The sequence below is a fragment of the Saccopteryx leptura genome, chromosome 2 (assembly GCF_036850995.1).
Source record: "Saccopteryx leptura isolate mSacLep1 chromosome 2, mSacLep1_pri_phased_curated, whole genome shotgun sequence".
Lineage (NCBI taxonomy): Eukaryota > Metazoa > Chordata > Mammalia > Chiroptera > Emballonuridae > Saccopteryx > Saccopteryx leptura.
In genome coordinates, this window is record NC_089504.1 from 44,965,405 (window position 1) to 44,980,090 (window position 14,686).

The following is a 14,686-nucleotide window of genomic DNA, read 5'->3' on the forward strand; positions in this document are numbered from 1 at the left end:
CTGAGAGGCGGTCAGGCGTCTCTCGGTGGTCTCATCGCAGCACCAGGCATACGTGATCATTCTTTCACAACGTATGGTGCTTGGTCAGAGGTGTACTTCTCTTAGGTTTTTGTAAAACCCTTTAGGAAATTTTTTTTTCTTTTTTAGGAGAGAGAGAGACAGAGAGGGAGAGAGGGACAGAGAGAGAGAATGGGGGAAGAGCTGGAAGCATCAACTCCCATATGTGCTTTGACCAGGCAAGCCCAGGGTTTCGAACCGTCGACCTCAGCATTTCCAGGCCCTTTTGGAAATATCATACCTGCTCTGTCAGCTTCACAGCGGAGCTGCGGTAATTCCAGCCTCTGAGGTCCTCCCTCACACAATCACCCTCTCCCTCACTTTCTCTCTTTTCCTCCCACGCAGTATTTTCTGCTGCTTTCACTTTCCCCAAATGGAGTAAGATCAGGCTTGACAAATTTGTCTCACCATCTTGGAATGGCTATTAAGTCTCACCTGGGCAATTACAGAGTTGATGTATTGTCATAATCCTATTGATTCATTCATTCATTCATTAGGCAAATCTCCACTCACCACCTTCTAAGGGCCAGGTGTGCTGGGAGCTGAGGGTAGAGTGGCAAGTAGGAGGAAAAAAGTCTCTCTCCTAATGGGGTTAGTCTAGGGAAGAGGAGAACCTGATCAGACATCATGGAATTATAAAATGCTGAATGAGAGAAGTGGGCAAAGGGAAGGGATGTGTACCAAAGAGAACTTTGGCCTAACCAGGAAGGTCCAGGAAATGTTCCCAGTGGAAGCATCAGCATCGAGTGAGCTGAGGGCATAGGGATGAAGAAGCCTTCAGTGGGGCATGATTAGCTACTCTCTGTGCCAGAGGCTTTGTTATTGTCCTCACCTCATAGAGGAGTTTGCTGAGGCTCTGACAGGTGAAATAGCTCCTGTCCATCATGTGGGAAGACACGCTTCAGTTGGATTTGAACCTTGAGTCAACATCAGAGCCTTTAACAGGTACATGGCTGTGCCTGGGAACCCAGCACCTGAACAGGAGGGGGATGCAGGCGTAGCCAGGAAGAAGTGTGGCACACACCACACCCACAGCCAGGCTTCATGGTCAGAAAGCGGCTTGTGCTGCCGGCTGGCCCCAGCGTTTTGGGAGCAGAGACCTGCCTGAAACCTATTCCAAGGTTGGGGCTGCAGGAGGGCAGAGCAGTCCCACAGGACATCTAACCCGTCCTACATGCCGTGGGGTCTTACAGAGAGGTGACACACCCATGAGGTTGTACTTCCTGTAATGCTTTTAGATCTCAGTTTATGAGTTGTGAAGGGAAGAGGGAGAAAGTTGCAAGAGGTGGTCATTCCACGTTCTGAACATCACCGCCTGAGAAATAAGAGGCGACATTTGCCCCCACTAACATGTTTTTGTATCGATTTCTCTATTGTATTTCCTCACTCTGCAGAACAGCTAACCGGAAGCTGCAGGACAGTAATGACGGCCTGAGGAGTGCTCTCGAAAACACTTACAGCAAGTTCGACAGATCCTCGGTGTGCAGTAGAATTTTCTAATACGTGTTGCTCTGGTTGTGGTAGAGTATTTCGATGAAAATCTTGTATTTTGTTAGGAGAGAACTTACGATCATGAGAAGTTATTCCATAGAATAAACTGGGGCACAACTGTCCTAATTTTTAAAACAAATGTGGTTCTCCTCTGAGAAAAAGATGGCCTGCAGCCTGACTAGCTTTTGTTAGATAGTCTGGGGAACCAGAGAGAGACGTGGAAGGTGAGACCCGGGTCCTGGCGGAGTTGATGGGGTATGCGTAGTGAAGATGTGCACAGACAGCAGGAAGAGCAGAAGTGGGCGGTCCTGCAGATGTACACATGAAACCCTGCCCATTTGAGAGGTGGGAGGGGTGCTTCTGATAGAGGAGTGTGTTCACACACAGTGAGTGTTCTTTACAGCAGTGAGATTCTCAGAGTGGTGGCCTCAGATTTCAGACTCTCCTATGGAAACACACTAAGCCACCACTGGGATTTTGAGGACCTTCCCCAGACTCTGTGTGCCTCAAAATCTCTTCTCCCACTTGTGGGGGTCAGCTTCACGTCGGGGCCCAGTGCCGTAGCTTTGGGTTTGAAGAAATCAGTCACTATGCCAAATTATGATTCAAGAAGAAACAAATGAGAAGAAGTTGGTATTGCATGGTTCTGGCAGATCTAGGAACTGGGTGCCCCTTTATGACTTCTGTGGTAGGTTTAGGCTTACGACACAATGAGGAGGAAGTACCATATGCAGGTGTTGCGTGCTTTCCCCTTGATTTCTGTACTCATGTTTGCTCACGTAGAACACCAGACTTTTAATTACTTTAGAAGTTAATTGGTGTGCTACAGTTTAAAAAACATGTATATAAATAAAATGTTTACACAGAGCAGCAAAACATTACTTATGTATTACAGCGCATAAATAATATATCACCAGGGAATACAATTTCTGGGAGCAGTCCCAAATTTAGTGGTCATTTTCCTCAACCTCTGGGCTATGACAGGTATGTTACTTACGTTTTGTTTGAATTCTGGTCAATGTTGAAAGTAAATTTCCTTATAGGTAAATTAAAATAATAGAATATATTTTGGACAGTAATTTCTATTTCTACTCTTACTTTAAGTGTCTGAAACATAAAGTTTATAAATATTAAAGTAAAAATGTTCCAGACAGGGCAAAGTGATTTCCTTAAGATGTTATCATGACATGGTTTTATGTATGCTCACCTTTACCTGATTCCTAATCTTGTCCCGTTTCTTAGAAATGGTCTCAGGAAGAGGAGTTTCAGGGAAATCAGTTGGACCACGGTATATGATGTGTTATATGTGGTTTATGATGTTGAGACTCTTGGCAAATGTTTAATGGCTTAGCATAATACTATGTAAGTTATATTCAAGGGAAAGGAAACTTTAAAATAATTAGTAACTACTAGCCAGTAGATGTTTATAAGCTGCTGTGTTAAAGGAGTCACAGAGACTTACCAGAAGAGAAAATATAGCTCTATTTTTAATTAAATGAAGTGAAATATTAGCCCTATTGTAACTTGAGATCTTGCAATAAAAACTGAAAGTGTATGTGTATGTACATATGTGTGAACATACAGATATGTCCAGTGTTGCCACTTAAAATACTACTTTTGGTCTCTGGCTGGTTGCTCAGTGGTAGAGCATCGGCCTGGCGTGTGAAGGTCCTGGGTTTGATTCTCAGTCAGGGCACACAGGAGAGGTGCCCATCTGCTTCTCCATCCATCCCCCTCTTACTTCTCTTCCTCTCTCTTTCCCTCCTGCAGCCATGGCTCAATTGAAGCGAATTGGCCCTGGGCATTGAGGATGGCTCTATGGCCTCTGCCTCAGGCATTAAACAGAGCCAGAGCTAGGTTGAGCAACAAGGCAGTGGCCCCAGATAAGGCAGAGCATCACCCCCTGTTGGGCTTCCCAGGTTAATCCCGGTTGGGGTGCAGGATCTGTCTCTGCCTCGATCCTCTCACTGAATAAAATAAGAAAACGTTACTTTTGGAGTATGTCCTGGTTTGTCAGAAGAGATTGCAGGTTTCCATCTCTCCATTTCTGCTCCAGTTGATTCCCTTTTCATTTGGGAACCTTTGGTCTAAAGAACAATGTACTTAATATCCTGATGATAGCAAAATGGGCTGGCTATTGAGGATCACTCTTAAGAAAATTCTATCCACGTATCTGATGATTTTATTGTCCACTGATTTGTGAAATAAGAAATTTAAAATGTTTATTAATTTATAGGCAGCTGGCTGCTCTGGGATTAGGAAATAGAGATTACTTTTAAGAATGTGTGGGTGTGATGCCATTTTTCTAGACTGATATTTAAGATCATTGTTAAGCACATTGAGGAAAAGATATATAACTGATAATTATTCCAGATATTTCATCATGATTTATTTTTGAAAACAGTACACACCATGACTAAGAGCTCCTCGGCAGTAGATTCTAAGGGACAAAGTCATCATACCCCAGTGACTCAAGAGTGACAGGAGTCTATCACTTGTGTGCTCTTCCTTGAACAGTAACTGGAGGGATACTGTGGTCTGACTGGTGTTCCTTTTGGGGGTGTCATTAGTTTGATATAGGAAGTTAACATTTTACTTTCTTTTTGATGCTAAAATTAAAACTTACAAGCGTATTATAAACTGAATTTTATTACTCTTGTGGCCTTTATTGAATTTTAACTTTTAAATTCTTTTTAGTTTTATGTTTTTATAAGAACACTAGCCAAAATTGAACTTGTTTTATATTTTTACATATTTAATTGTAATAAAAATACTTTTTGGGTAAGAATAGTTTACTTTTAAAATAGCATGTATATTAGTTGAGTTAGAAAAAATCTGATCTGTGTCTATATTTTTAATTTAGAGTTTAGATATTCATGGAGATTATTTCTCAGTTCAGGAGTTTACTTTTTCCTTTCTTATCAAAATCTGAATAGGTTTAAAAATGAAGTTCTAACCAATAATGACATGGATCTAAAGTAGTTTGTACTATATTATAATGGAATGGGGTTTTTTTTAGTTCCTTACAGATTAACCTAAAATTAGTTTCAGAAGCAGAGTTTTATAAATGATGAAATAGTAAAAGAATGTGTATACACGCACACACCTAGCTAGCTAAACAGGTCGAGAAAGACGTCATAACTGAGCAACACAGACAAAGTATGATAGGTAAATCACATTTCTAGTTAATACTAAACATTGGCTAAATGCATCAAAATATTTTGATTTTTCTTATTCACATGGCTTATACTTTATATTAAGATCACCCTGTCTTTTCTAAGCGTATCTATCTCTTATCATATGTCCTATCTGGAGGCCCATTGCCTTTCCCATCCCCCCTTTCTGGTGAAGTCTTGTGTCCTTAGTTGTGCCCAGTGTGTAGTGTGATTAAATAAATTATAGCTATTGTTTTTCTTTTAATATAAACTTAGATTCTCATGAAAATAAATAGAAAAGCAAAAGTAAATAGGGGAATATGCAGTTTCTTCAGATTCTTCTGTTTGAGTTTCATGAGAGGAAAGCTGCATAGAAGTCAGAAGTCTGAGCCTTTATCTGTGGAATACAAACCCCAGTCCTACAGGGGTCTTTCCAGACTGTGTGTCAGCACATAGTGGCAGAGAATTCATCTCATCTGTCAAACCATTCCAGTACCACACATTTCTCATTGCCCGCCATTTTTCACCATGTTGTTTTTTTCACCAAGACCTTATTTGGTCTTGGGCCACCTGAGAACACATGTTCTTCTTGGGTCAGCCTCTTGGTTATTTGAAGAGAGAAACTAAGACTTAAGCTGAGTACACGGAACCGTTTCTCATCTCTGAGGGTTTTGAGTCTCACATCATCATGGTTGCCTTTCCCATCCAGGTTTCTGCTTTCTTTTTACGTAGAGATATTATTTGAAACAGACACACTGTTCAGAATGTGGTCTGACCACGTAAGAGCCAAAAAAGGTTCACATCTCTACATGTATTTTTTTAGCGCAACTTCAGATTGCATTTGGATCTCCAGCATTTTTGTATCAGGAAGTAAAGGTGATTTTTATAAATTAGCTTCATTTTTTAAATGCTCGAGTGTCTTGAGAGCTTGTTTGGAGGCTCTAGCAGGGGAGAGCAGCTACTCGTATACCATTCACTGAAGAACGGCCCTCTCCTCTATTGGGGAAGGTCGTCCTCTTTGACCGAGCACACAGTTTCGGGAGGAACGCACATGGAGCAGTGAGGGAGGAAGGGGACACCTGCCTCGCCAGCCAGGTCAGCCCAATCAACCCTGGCGATCAATGGGGTGACAGATATTGCAGCCAGATCGCCCTCACATCAAATTCTCAAGTGTCTTTATTGTAATTGATTGTTGCATAGAATGAACTGATATGGCTTTGAACATTTTTTTCCCCTGATGCTTAGTTATGGGATACATTCTGGCTCTTGGCAAAACTGAGAACATTGGTCTTGAATCCATCCTGTCCCACTCTAGCCTGGGTGGTCTTGAGTGTGGTCAGCCTGCGGTAAAGCAGTTTTCTTTATCCCAGGTCATCTCGCTCATCCTATGTGGATGAGGACTGTGACTCCCTGGCCCTCTGTGATCCTATGCAGAGGATGAATTGTGAAGTTGACAGTCGGCCCAAGATCTGCTTTGACGGTGGCTTCTCCACCCTATGGAATTCCAATAAGTACCACTCGGAAGTGGAATACAAACCCCAGAGGGCGTTTCAGAGGTCTCATGGCACGCAGGAGAGCTTTGCGGGTGATGCTTCAGACACAGATATAAGTCCCAGAAGGCACTCCTCTCCTAGGCCTCAACTTTGATAGAGATCTGTCACTCTGTTTGACTGTGATTGACATGGGAATCCACTTTAAAGGTTATAAATATGTGACATAGGCAGAGTGTTTTCTTTTTCCATCAAATTCCGGAGAAATTCTCTTAGATTGCTGTTGGCCACTATTTCATTAAAGCAGTGACTGTAGATTCGGCTATTTTCTCCTCTTTGATCTCTGATGTAGATGTGTAATGAGAGACTTGGATTTTGAACAGCTAACTTTTTTTTTTTTTAAAAAAACAGGTTCCTGATATAAGGGAAGAAGAGGCATACGATTCGGAGGGCCTGGCTTCTGTCCTGGATTGGAAGCCCGGGGGGTCTGTTGGTGAAGGCAGCGTCGCTAGTTTTTCCAGAGAGCCCATCTTGGCACTTTCACCCCAGGTAGGTAGTTCTAAGACAGCTTTTATTCAGGAACACAAATGATTTTCTGTGCCATGTGCCTTAAGAGGAATAAAACCGGCGCACTCCTCATCACCCACTGTGGCTTTTTCCCCTAGACAGCCAAGGTGGATGACAACAAATCTTCCAGCTCACAAAAGGCTTACAAGATTGTGTTTGCTGGGGACACCGAAGTGGGCAAGTCTAGTTTCCTCATGAGACTTTGCAAGAATGAATTTCAAAGAGACATAAGTGCTACCGTGGGTATGGTTCCTTTTCCAGAAAGTACTGGGGAAATGACCTTCAGCTTGATTTTATTTTCTTTAGGTGTTATATACACAGATAGACAGATCAATCTCATTCACTCTCTCTCCCTCCCCTGCCATATATTTAGGGATGTGTGTTTGTTTGTGTATGTATGTATGTGTGTCCTGGTCTATAGAATGGTCCCTTTCTGTTTTGGCTAAGGGCTAGCTTTAGGAAAGGAAGACTTACAAAGGACAGAGGTGTATACTCAGCCAATCAGATGAACCAGATCAAGTATAGAGCCTGCAATGACAGATTCACTTTTTTTTCTTTTTTTTAGGTGAGAGGAAGGAAGATAGTAAGGCAGACTCCTACATGCACCCTGACTGGGACCACCTGGCAACCCAGTCTGAGGCGGATGCTCTAGTACCAAGCTATGTTTAGCACCTGAGGCTGAAGTGCTCAGACTAACCAAGCTATCCTTAGCACCTAGGGCCATGCTTGAACCATTCGAGCCAATGGTTGCAGGAGGAGAAGAGGGAGAGAAATGAGGGTGGGAGGGAAGCAGATGGTTGCTTCTCCTGTGTGCCCTGTCTCAGAATTGAACTCAGGACATCCATATGCTGGCCTGATGCTCTACCCACTGAGCCAATGGCCAGCACCAATGACAGGTTTGTTTATTCAGCACACATTTCTTGAGTCCTCCTGTGACCAGATGTTGTTATAGGTGCTCAGGATGCACAGTGAAGAGAGTGAACTATATCTCAGCTCACAAAGAACTTACATCCCGAAGGAGGGAAATGGGTGAAAAACAAATTAAAAAAAAATCTGAGCTTTAAGGAGAAGTACACATTTACCTAGGGCAGCCAGGGAGAGCTTTTCTAATAAGATGCCATTTGATGCTGGTAGAGTGACAGTGTTGACGGCTGGTTGGTCCCTGTGGTCAGAGTCATTGCTACAGGTGCTTCCTTTATGGGGATCAGGAGCACTGCCTCCCAGACAAGGAAGGGGGAGTACCTTGATTTCTCAAGTTTGCATAATAATCACTAAAAGAGTTGAAGATATGCAGATTATCATTTATTTTACTTATTTATCTGAAGTGTTCTTATTTTGATAACCAGAAATGTTAGGAAAGATCAGTTACCTTCTTTACAGAGGGCATCTTTGTAAATTTCTCGTTCTTTGTTAGACCACTCAAGATAACAAAATAGAAAGTTCACTTTAATTTGATTCGTAAAAAGACTACAGTTTCTGGTTCAGTTGCTAGAGAGCGTGGCATATATACATATCATATCCATATATACTTGCACACATATAAACATGAATGTATACCCATACACATACACATATGTATGTACATACAGCACACACAGGTATAACTGAGTTCATCTAACTACACGGACAAATAGAACACAGCTTTTCCCTTTGTCCATAGACTAAATCTTTCCCGAGTCCGCCAACGTGCAGACGGTGCGTTTGTGTGCCCACGTGGGGTTTGACTTACAATTAGCATGTGAAGATCACTCTCTGTGGAGGCCATGCTGATTTTTCTTTACTTCACTGGGCTCTTAGGCTTACTGGCTTCTATCTCATCCAAAGAGTTCTTGAGAGTAAAAACCAGTGGAATTATTTACAACATGTTCTTCATGTTCTATTATATTCCTTTCCAGGAATTGATTTCCAAATGAAAAGTCTCCTTGTCGATGAAGAGCGGACAGTTCTGCACCTGTGGGATATGTCCGGTGTGAAGAGGCAAGTGCTCTCTATGAAGCTTGGGGCTCTGTGCGGGCTGGTGCAGGCCAGTTTTGTAGCACGCACTGTGGTTTTTACACTTATAATTATATATTTATACATTATAGTTATATAGTACATTAGAATTTCAGGAATACTCAGTTTTTTCTAGTTCCCTACGTCCTTTACTTATCTATCATTTGTATGAGAAAAGGATCTTAAACTTTCCTTGAGCTCCTGTTCAGTTGGGAAAAAGAGAGTGCCCTTTCCTAGGAAGAGAATTTAGGGGAGACCACACCTGCGAATGCACTGACAGTGTGAGGGGCTACTAATTAGGACACAATAAAAAATAGCTGTGAGTTCCCTTGATTTAAGGGCAGAGGCACAAACTAAATAGCAGGTGTGTCTGGTAACAGTTCTTTATCCTGCATTTATTGCCAATGGCAAGCTTTACATATAGGTTTTAGTGTTGTTCAGCTCTTTGGGAGCAGAATCCAGTTGTTCAGCAAGTACGTATGGGCTGCCTACCAAGCTCTGAACCAAGTACCATTTAGGCTGGTACAAATACCTGTCCATATCTCTAGTAGAGTGACAGGTCAACATTTCAAAACTAACCTGTGGCTGACATGGCCCGATTTTAGACAATATAAAATATTGCACGTGGTTTAGATTAAGAGTGTTCTGTCGTAATGCTCTTCCCCTGCGAGCCCCTCACCTCCCTGTAAGCAAAGCTTCTGCGTGGTGTGGGGCTCCACATTGTTCTTCCTCCGCCCTGCTCACTCCCGGAAGCTCGTGCCTCTCTCAAGTCCACTTTGTTCCACTCTTGTGTCCCACTCGTGGGTTCTGGTAGGTTTTTTCTGAGCCTGGGATTTTTAGAAATGGCACAGTCAGCCTTGTCCTGGTTATGTTTTGGGGTTTGTAAACACTCTTGGGACTGTTTGGTGTGAAAATGATGGGCTTTTTAAAATCGGCATCCCAGATTCTCATCCCGTTACCTTTCACTGGGTCGTTCTGGACCTCGGTGATGGCTGTTTCCCAGTGATCTGTTATAATCATATTTTTCTCGACTGTGGTTTGTTTGAGAAGATAAGAAAAAAATGAGCATAAAAGAGATGAAGAATGAAGCAGCACCCACCAGACTGATTAGAATCATGACTTCAGTGCTTTTCTCTTTTCCAGATTTCGAAGTATTGCCAAGTCCTGCTTCCGACGAACAGATGGTGTTTTGCTGCTGTATGACGTTACGTGTGAGGAAAGCTTTCTGAGTATTCGAGAATGGGTAGATATGATAGAGGTAAGAAATCAAAACAGAGAAACAGAATTACACAAGCCGTCCCAGAAAATGCTGGTTCATCGAAGGGAACGTAGTGAGAACCCGTGGATCCAAGTTGTCACAAAGAACTGGATGTGAGAGGCAGTGTTCCTGGTGGCACTCAGTGGTATCAGTCTCCCTCAGTTGTTGGGCAGGTTCCCACAAGGCTAAAGACACCACTAAAGGGAGTTTCTGGGGATAAAACTTCTGGGTTTCCTTACAGATGAAATCAGAACCCCATTGGTAGCAAGTGGAAATGCTGGGAACCTGAGAAGCAGCAGCTCCGAGAAATGAGGCTGGTGGGCGGGGTGTGTAGCATGGCTGGATGTGGACAGGGCTTCCACATGCACTAGAAGTACAGGTGAAACACCGCCTGGTGAGAACACGTGTGAGCCTCAGATTCTATCACAACCGTGTTCTCAACCTGATTCTGGTAGCGATTTGTGTGTTGACGCATCCCAAAGTACCACTGAAAAGCCAACTGGTATTTTAAACATGGGTGGTGACCATGCTTTCTTTGATCAACTGAGATGGTATCTTTTACCTGAGGAGCTTTCATATCCTTTGGTTTCATTGTAAATAATTTTTGAAAGTAGGAAATGATTTGACCGGTGTGCTGCCAGCAGTTATTAACATAAAACTCCAGTTCAAGTTCTGGTTTAGCATACTCTCCTGGGGGTGGGGGTGGGGGAACCTTGAAAGTAGTGGCTAAAACAATTGTTCAAGTAGTGTAGTTTTTTTTTTTTTTTTTTTGTATTTTTCTTAAGTTGGAAACAGGGAGGCAGTCAGACAGACTCCCACATGCGCCCAACCAGGATCCACCCGGCATGCCCACTAGGGGGCGATACTGTGCCCATCTGGGGCATCGCTCTGCCGCTATCAGAGCCATTCTAGCGCCTGAGGCAGAGGCCACAGAGCCATCCTCTGCGCCCGGGCAAACTTTGCTCCAATGGAGCCTTGGCTGCAGGAGGGGAAGAGAGAGACAGAGAGGAAGGAGAGGGGGAGGGGTGGAGAAGCAGATGGGCGCTTCTCCTGTGTGCCCTGGCCGGGAATTGAATCCGGGACTTATGCACGCCAGTCCAACGGTCTACCACTGAGCCAACCGGCCAGGGCCAAGTAGTGTACTATTTTTAATTTTTAACAGGCATTAAACACAGGGGTCTCTAAACGGAGCACTTATGACTGTCTGATTTCAAGTTGACTTCTGGATGCTTCAGTTGGCCATGTTTCATACCCTGTATAAAAACAGGGTTAAAATTATCTTTTTAACTACACAAGTGATGTGGAAATGACGTTGTAATTGGCAATAAAACTTAGTGATGAATAAACGTGCATTTTGTCCTATTGAAATGTCATAACTTAAAATGATAAATGCAGTGAAAGTGTGTTGACATTTATATAATATTTTATTTCATAAAATTTTCCACGTTATATTCATCTCTAACATATCTGAGAAAGGAAGGCATGTAGATTGTTTTCACTTACTGAGAGAAATCTGAGGCATAGAAAGTATAGGACACAGGCTTACAGTTATTTAGAGGTTAGGGTTGGAGGAGGGCTAGAATCGAACCTCCTGATTCACTATGGTTGCTGCCTTGCTAAAACATCAGAGTGAGCAGCAGATTGTGAGAAGCAGCTTTTGATGTAAAGAAAGGAACTCACGGTACAGTTAGTGCGTGGAGGAGGGGCATCTACTCCAGGGGACAAATGGTCCCCCTTGGGATAGGGCTGTGAGCGCAGAGAATAATGGAATAATGAATAAGTCCAACTTACTCATACACATGGGTTGTTACAATTACAGCAAAACTCTACTGCCGAAACTATTGGAATTAGTTTTTATTTTAAGTCTTTGGATTGCACTCAAGAAAAGAAAGTGTAAAAGGCGAGGCCAGCCATGGTGTTGAAATAGCCCTTAGTGACCAGCTGCCGTGTGTTCCAGGAGCCCACAGCTGTCAAGTGCTGAGCAGCAGGGAAGTGACTTTGGCAGCTATTGGTTGCACCTTTCCCAGGTTCTGAAGAGTAAGAACACTGTATTCAAGATGAATTATCAGGTCTGGTATAGAGAAAAAAATAGAGACCACTTGGCATTTATCTTTCATCTAGAAAAATAATGGGCGTGATGAACCTTTGCGTGGCTTGCCCTTTCTAATTTGAGGGAATTCTATAGGGACAGTTTCTATGGCCACCTTATATGGGTAGAAACTCATCGTGTAATTGTCAGGATAGGCCTAACGAGAAGACGTAGACTGTCAGTGGTGAATGGACCCTTCGAATTGGTAATTAATATACTTAGATCAGAAATTACTAGGTTATAAAATCTTGTAATAAAATCATGGGCAAAAGAAAATTATAGCTGTTCAGTTATCTGGCATGAATAATTTATGGACTGAATATTTGCGGAAAACTTGAATGGAGACACTTGAGACGTGAGCTCTCATCCTGACTTTTACACATTGAAAGTATCTTGAGCACCTCCTCTGTGCAGGTTCTGTTCTGCTGTTCCAGTGCTTGGCCTCTGTCTGTTAGTGAAGGAAAGAGCCCTATCCTTATGGAGCTTGTATTTTAGTGAGGGAGACGTAGCAGAAGACAGAAACAAATAAAATGACTAGAATGACGGAAAGTGATACATGTTATGGTAACTGAAAGAAGGCAGGGGAAGGGCCCATGGTGAGGTGGTGGCCTCAGCTTTCCTTGAGTGGTCAGGGTGGCCTCACAAGGAGGTGATATTTGAGTCAGGGCTCAGAGGAGGTATTTACCTGTGTGACTGTGTGAAGTCAATTAGATGCTGGGATTCTTGGCTTACTTAAATGAGTATTTGGTTAATGGCTTCCCAATGAAGTCCCTTGGATCCTGAGCATATTGCCAAAGAACACAATTAACACATGAATGAGCAGGTGGGGTAGGTTTGAAGGGAGCCTTTTTCTCCCCTTCCCCTCTGCCCTTACTACTCTCTGGTGCCTGCAGTTGGAAGAAAGTAGTGTGAAGAGAAGGAGAGTCAAAGAGAACTTCATTACTTTTAGGCTTATATCTTGATCCCGTGTTGGGTACGGACCACACTGAAGGGGCACCTGGGTGTCTCCAGGCACTGCCAAGAGTCATTTCTGCATGTCTTAACCAGGGCTGCTGCCTCTCTTGTTTAGGAACCAGACCCCATTTTCCTGAGCTAGGCAGCTGTATTCTCTTATTCTCATCATAGCCTAATCAGACGGGAGATGCCTTTTACTACCCCCTTCATTGTACACATACGGATATTGAAGCAAAATCATGAAGAGACTTGTCTGATTTTACGCAGCCAGTGAGTGGCCAGGAGGCTGGAGAGGAGGGGTGGGGCTCAAACTAATGAGTGCCTTTCACAGGTTACTTTTCACCCCAGCTCCCTGAGGTGTGGGACAGCAGGACAATTACCTATGCTGTTTTGGAAACATTATCCTGAGAAGCTGTTATTTTGAATAGAGTGGAAACTGACTCTTCATAAGAAAAATGTTCACCTTTAGGACATTCTCACTTTGCTTTTGTTGTAAACCAGATAGCAGTCCATGTGGAACTTTCAAACTCCATTTTAGTTTCATTTTAGCTGAGTTCGTTAGTTGTGTGTTTTGTGTGTGGGATAATGAAGTAGACTTGTAATTACTGTTTTTTAGAATGAAAGTTGTAGGAAATGATGTGGGCACCACAATCAAATATAATTCTGAGGTCATGCTTCTCTACTGTATATTGGTTTGTTTAGTGGGAAGGGGGATGCAGTCAATTTAGACCCAGGCCTAGGCCCTTACAGCTTCTATTTAAAATCTTTGAATTTTAGTGTTTTCACCTGGCAATGGGAAAATGATTGTCTTTTTTTTTTTTTTAGAGATTTTGAAGTTTAAAAGACAGTATTGATATATCATGTGGCACTGTTGGTCAAATAAGTTTGTAAATATGATATACTGTATATATTTGCTCACTTATAGTTTGCATTGGGTGTGAGGGACAGGCTGTAAGAAGGCACAGTCATTATAGCCTAAGACTTAGTTTTAAGACTAAGCTTTTCTACACGCCCTTGACTGTTGCATGATAGGGGGTGGTGCACTCTTATGAGGAATCCCGTTTATGCCTCAGATAAGTGACTTTGTATCAGAGACTTCCTTGTTTGTATATTGGATTAAAGGTTTGGATTTCTTCACTATAAAATCTGGCAGACCGGAAGCTTGCTCTGTCTTGGTTCCTGAGATTAGCATTAGAGAGGAGAGCAGAGAAAGGCCACGTGGAGGATAGGATAAGCAGCCAAGATGGTGGAGTGCTGAAGGAGAAGCCAGTTTGTGCAGTATGTAGAGAGAGAAGGAGATGGGGAACAGAGATGAGTAAGGCTGGTGAGGTAGAAACTTTGATTCTAGGAAACTCGGATAAGTCAGTGGCTTTGGGAGCCCTGAATAGAGAGGGAAGTGTTTTCCCACTGTGTGTATTTTTTGCCCTCCGGGTGCAAGCTAGGATTAAAGCTAATGGCCCACCAGTTCTTGGCTCCATTGTTTCATTATCGTCTGTCTGAATCAAATGCGAATCCACATGGGCCAGGCGGCTGTGATGGTGGCCGTGGCTACTGGCTTTACAGGCACACGGGCATTTGGACCTGGTAGCTGCTGTCGTCACTGTTGTAACTTGTCCAGTGTTTGATGTACACA

The 14,686-nt window shown here is 42.9% G+C and overlaps 1 protein-coding gene across 3 annotated transcripts in view; it reads left to right on the forward strand.

The window, feature by feature from the left end:
• The window catches only part of LOC136394579 (ras and EF-hand domain-containing protein-like), a 79,311-nt gene that overhangs the window by 44,522 nt on the left and 20,103 nt on the right, over nucleotides 1-14,686 (forward strand). For 2 of the 3 annotated variants that reach the window (XM_066367925.1, XM_066367924.1), the window contains exons 7-11: nucleotides 1,452-1,536; nucleotides 6,605-6,742; nucleotides 6,859-7,003; nucleotides 8,656-8,737; nucleotides 9,896-10,010. In XM_066367925.1, the coding sequence (XP_066224022.1) occupies nucleotides 1,452-1,536; nucleotides 6,605-6,742; nucleotides 6,859-7,003; nucleotides 8,656-8,737; nucleotides 9,896-10,010 (565 nt within the window). Of the gene's footprint in view, nucleotides 1-1,451; nucleotides 1,537-2,443; nucleotides 2,533-6,073; nucleotides 6,307-6,602; nucleotides 6,743-6,858; nucleotides 7,004-8,655; nucleotides 8,738-9,895; nucleotides 10,011-14,686 lie in introns of all 3 variants that reach the window. The other variant, XM_066367927.1, reaches the window with a different exon arrangement.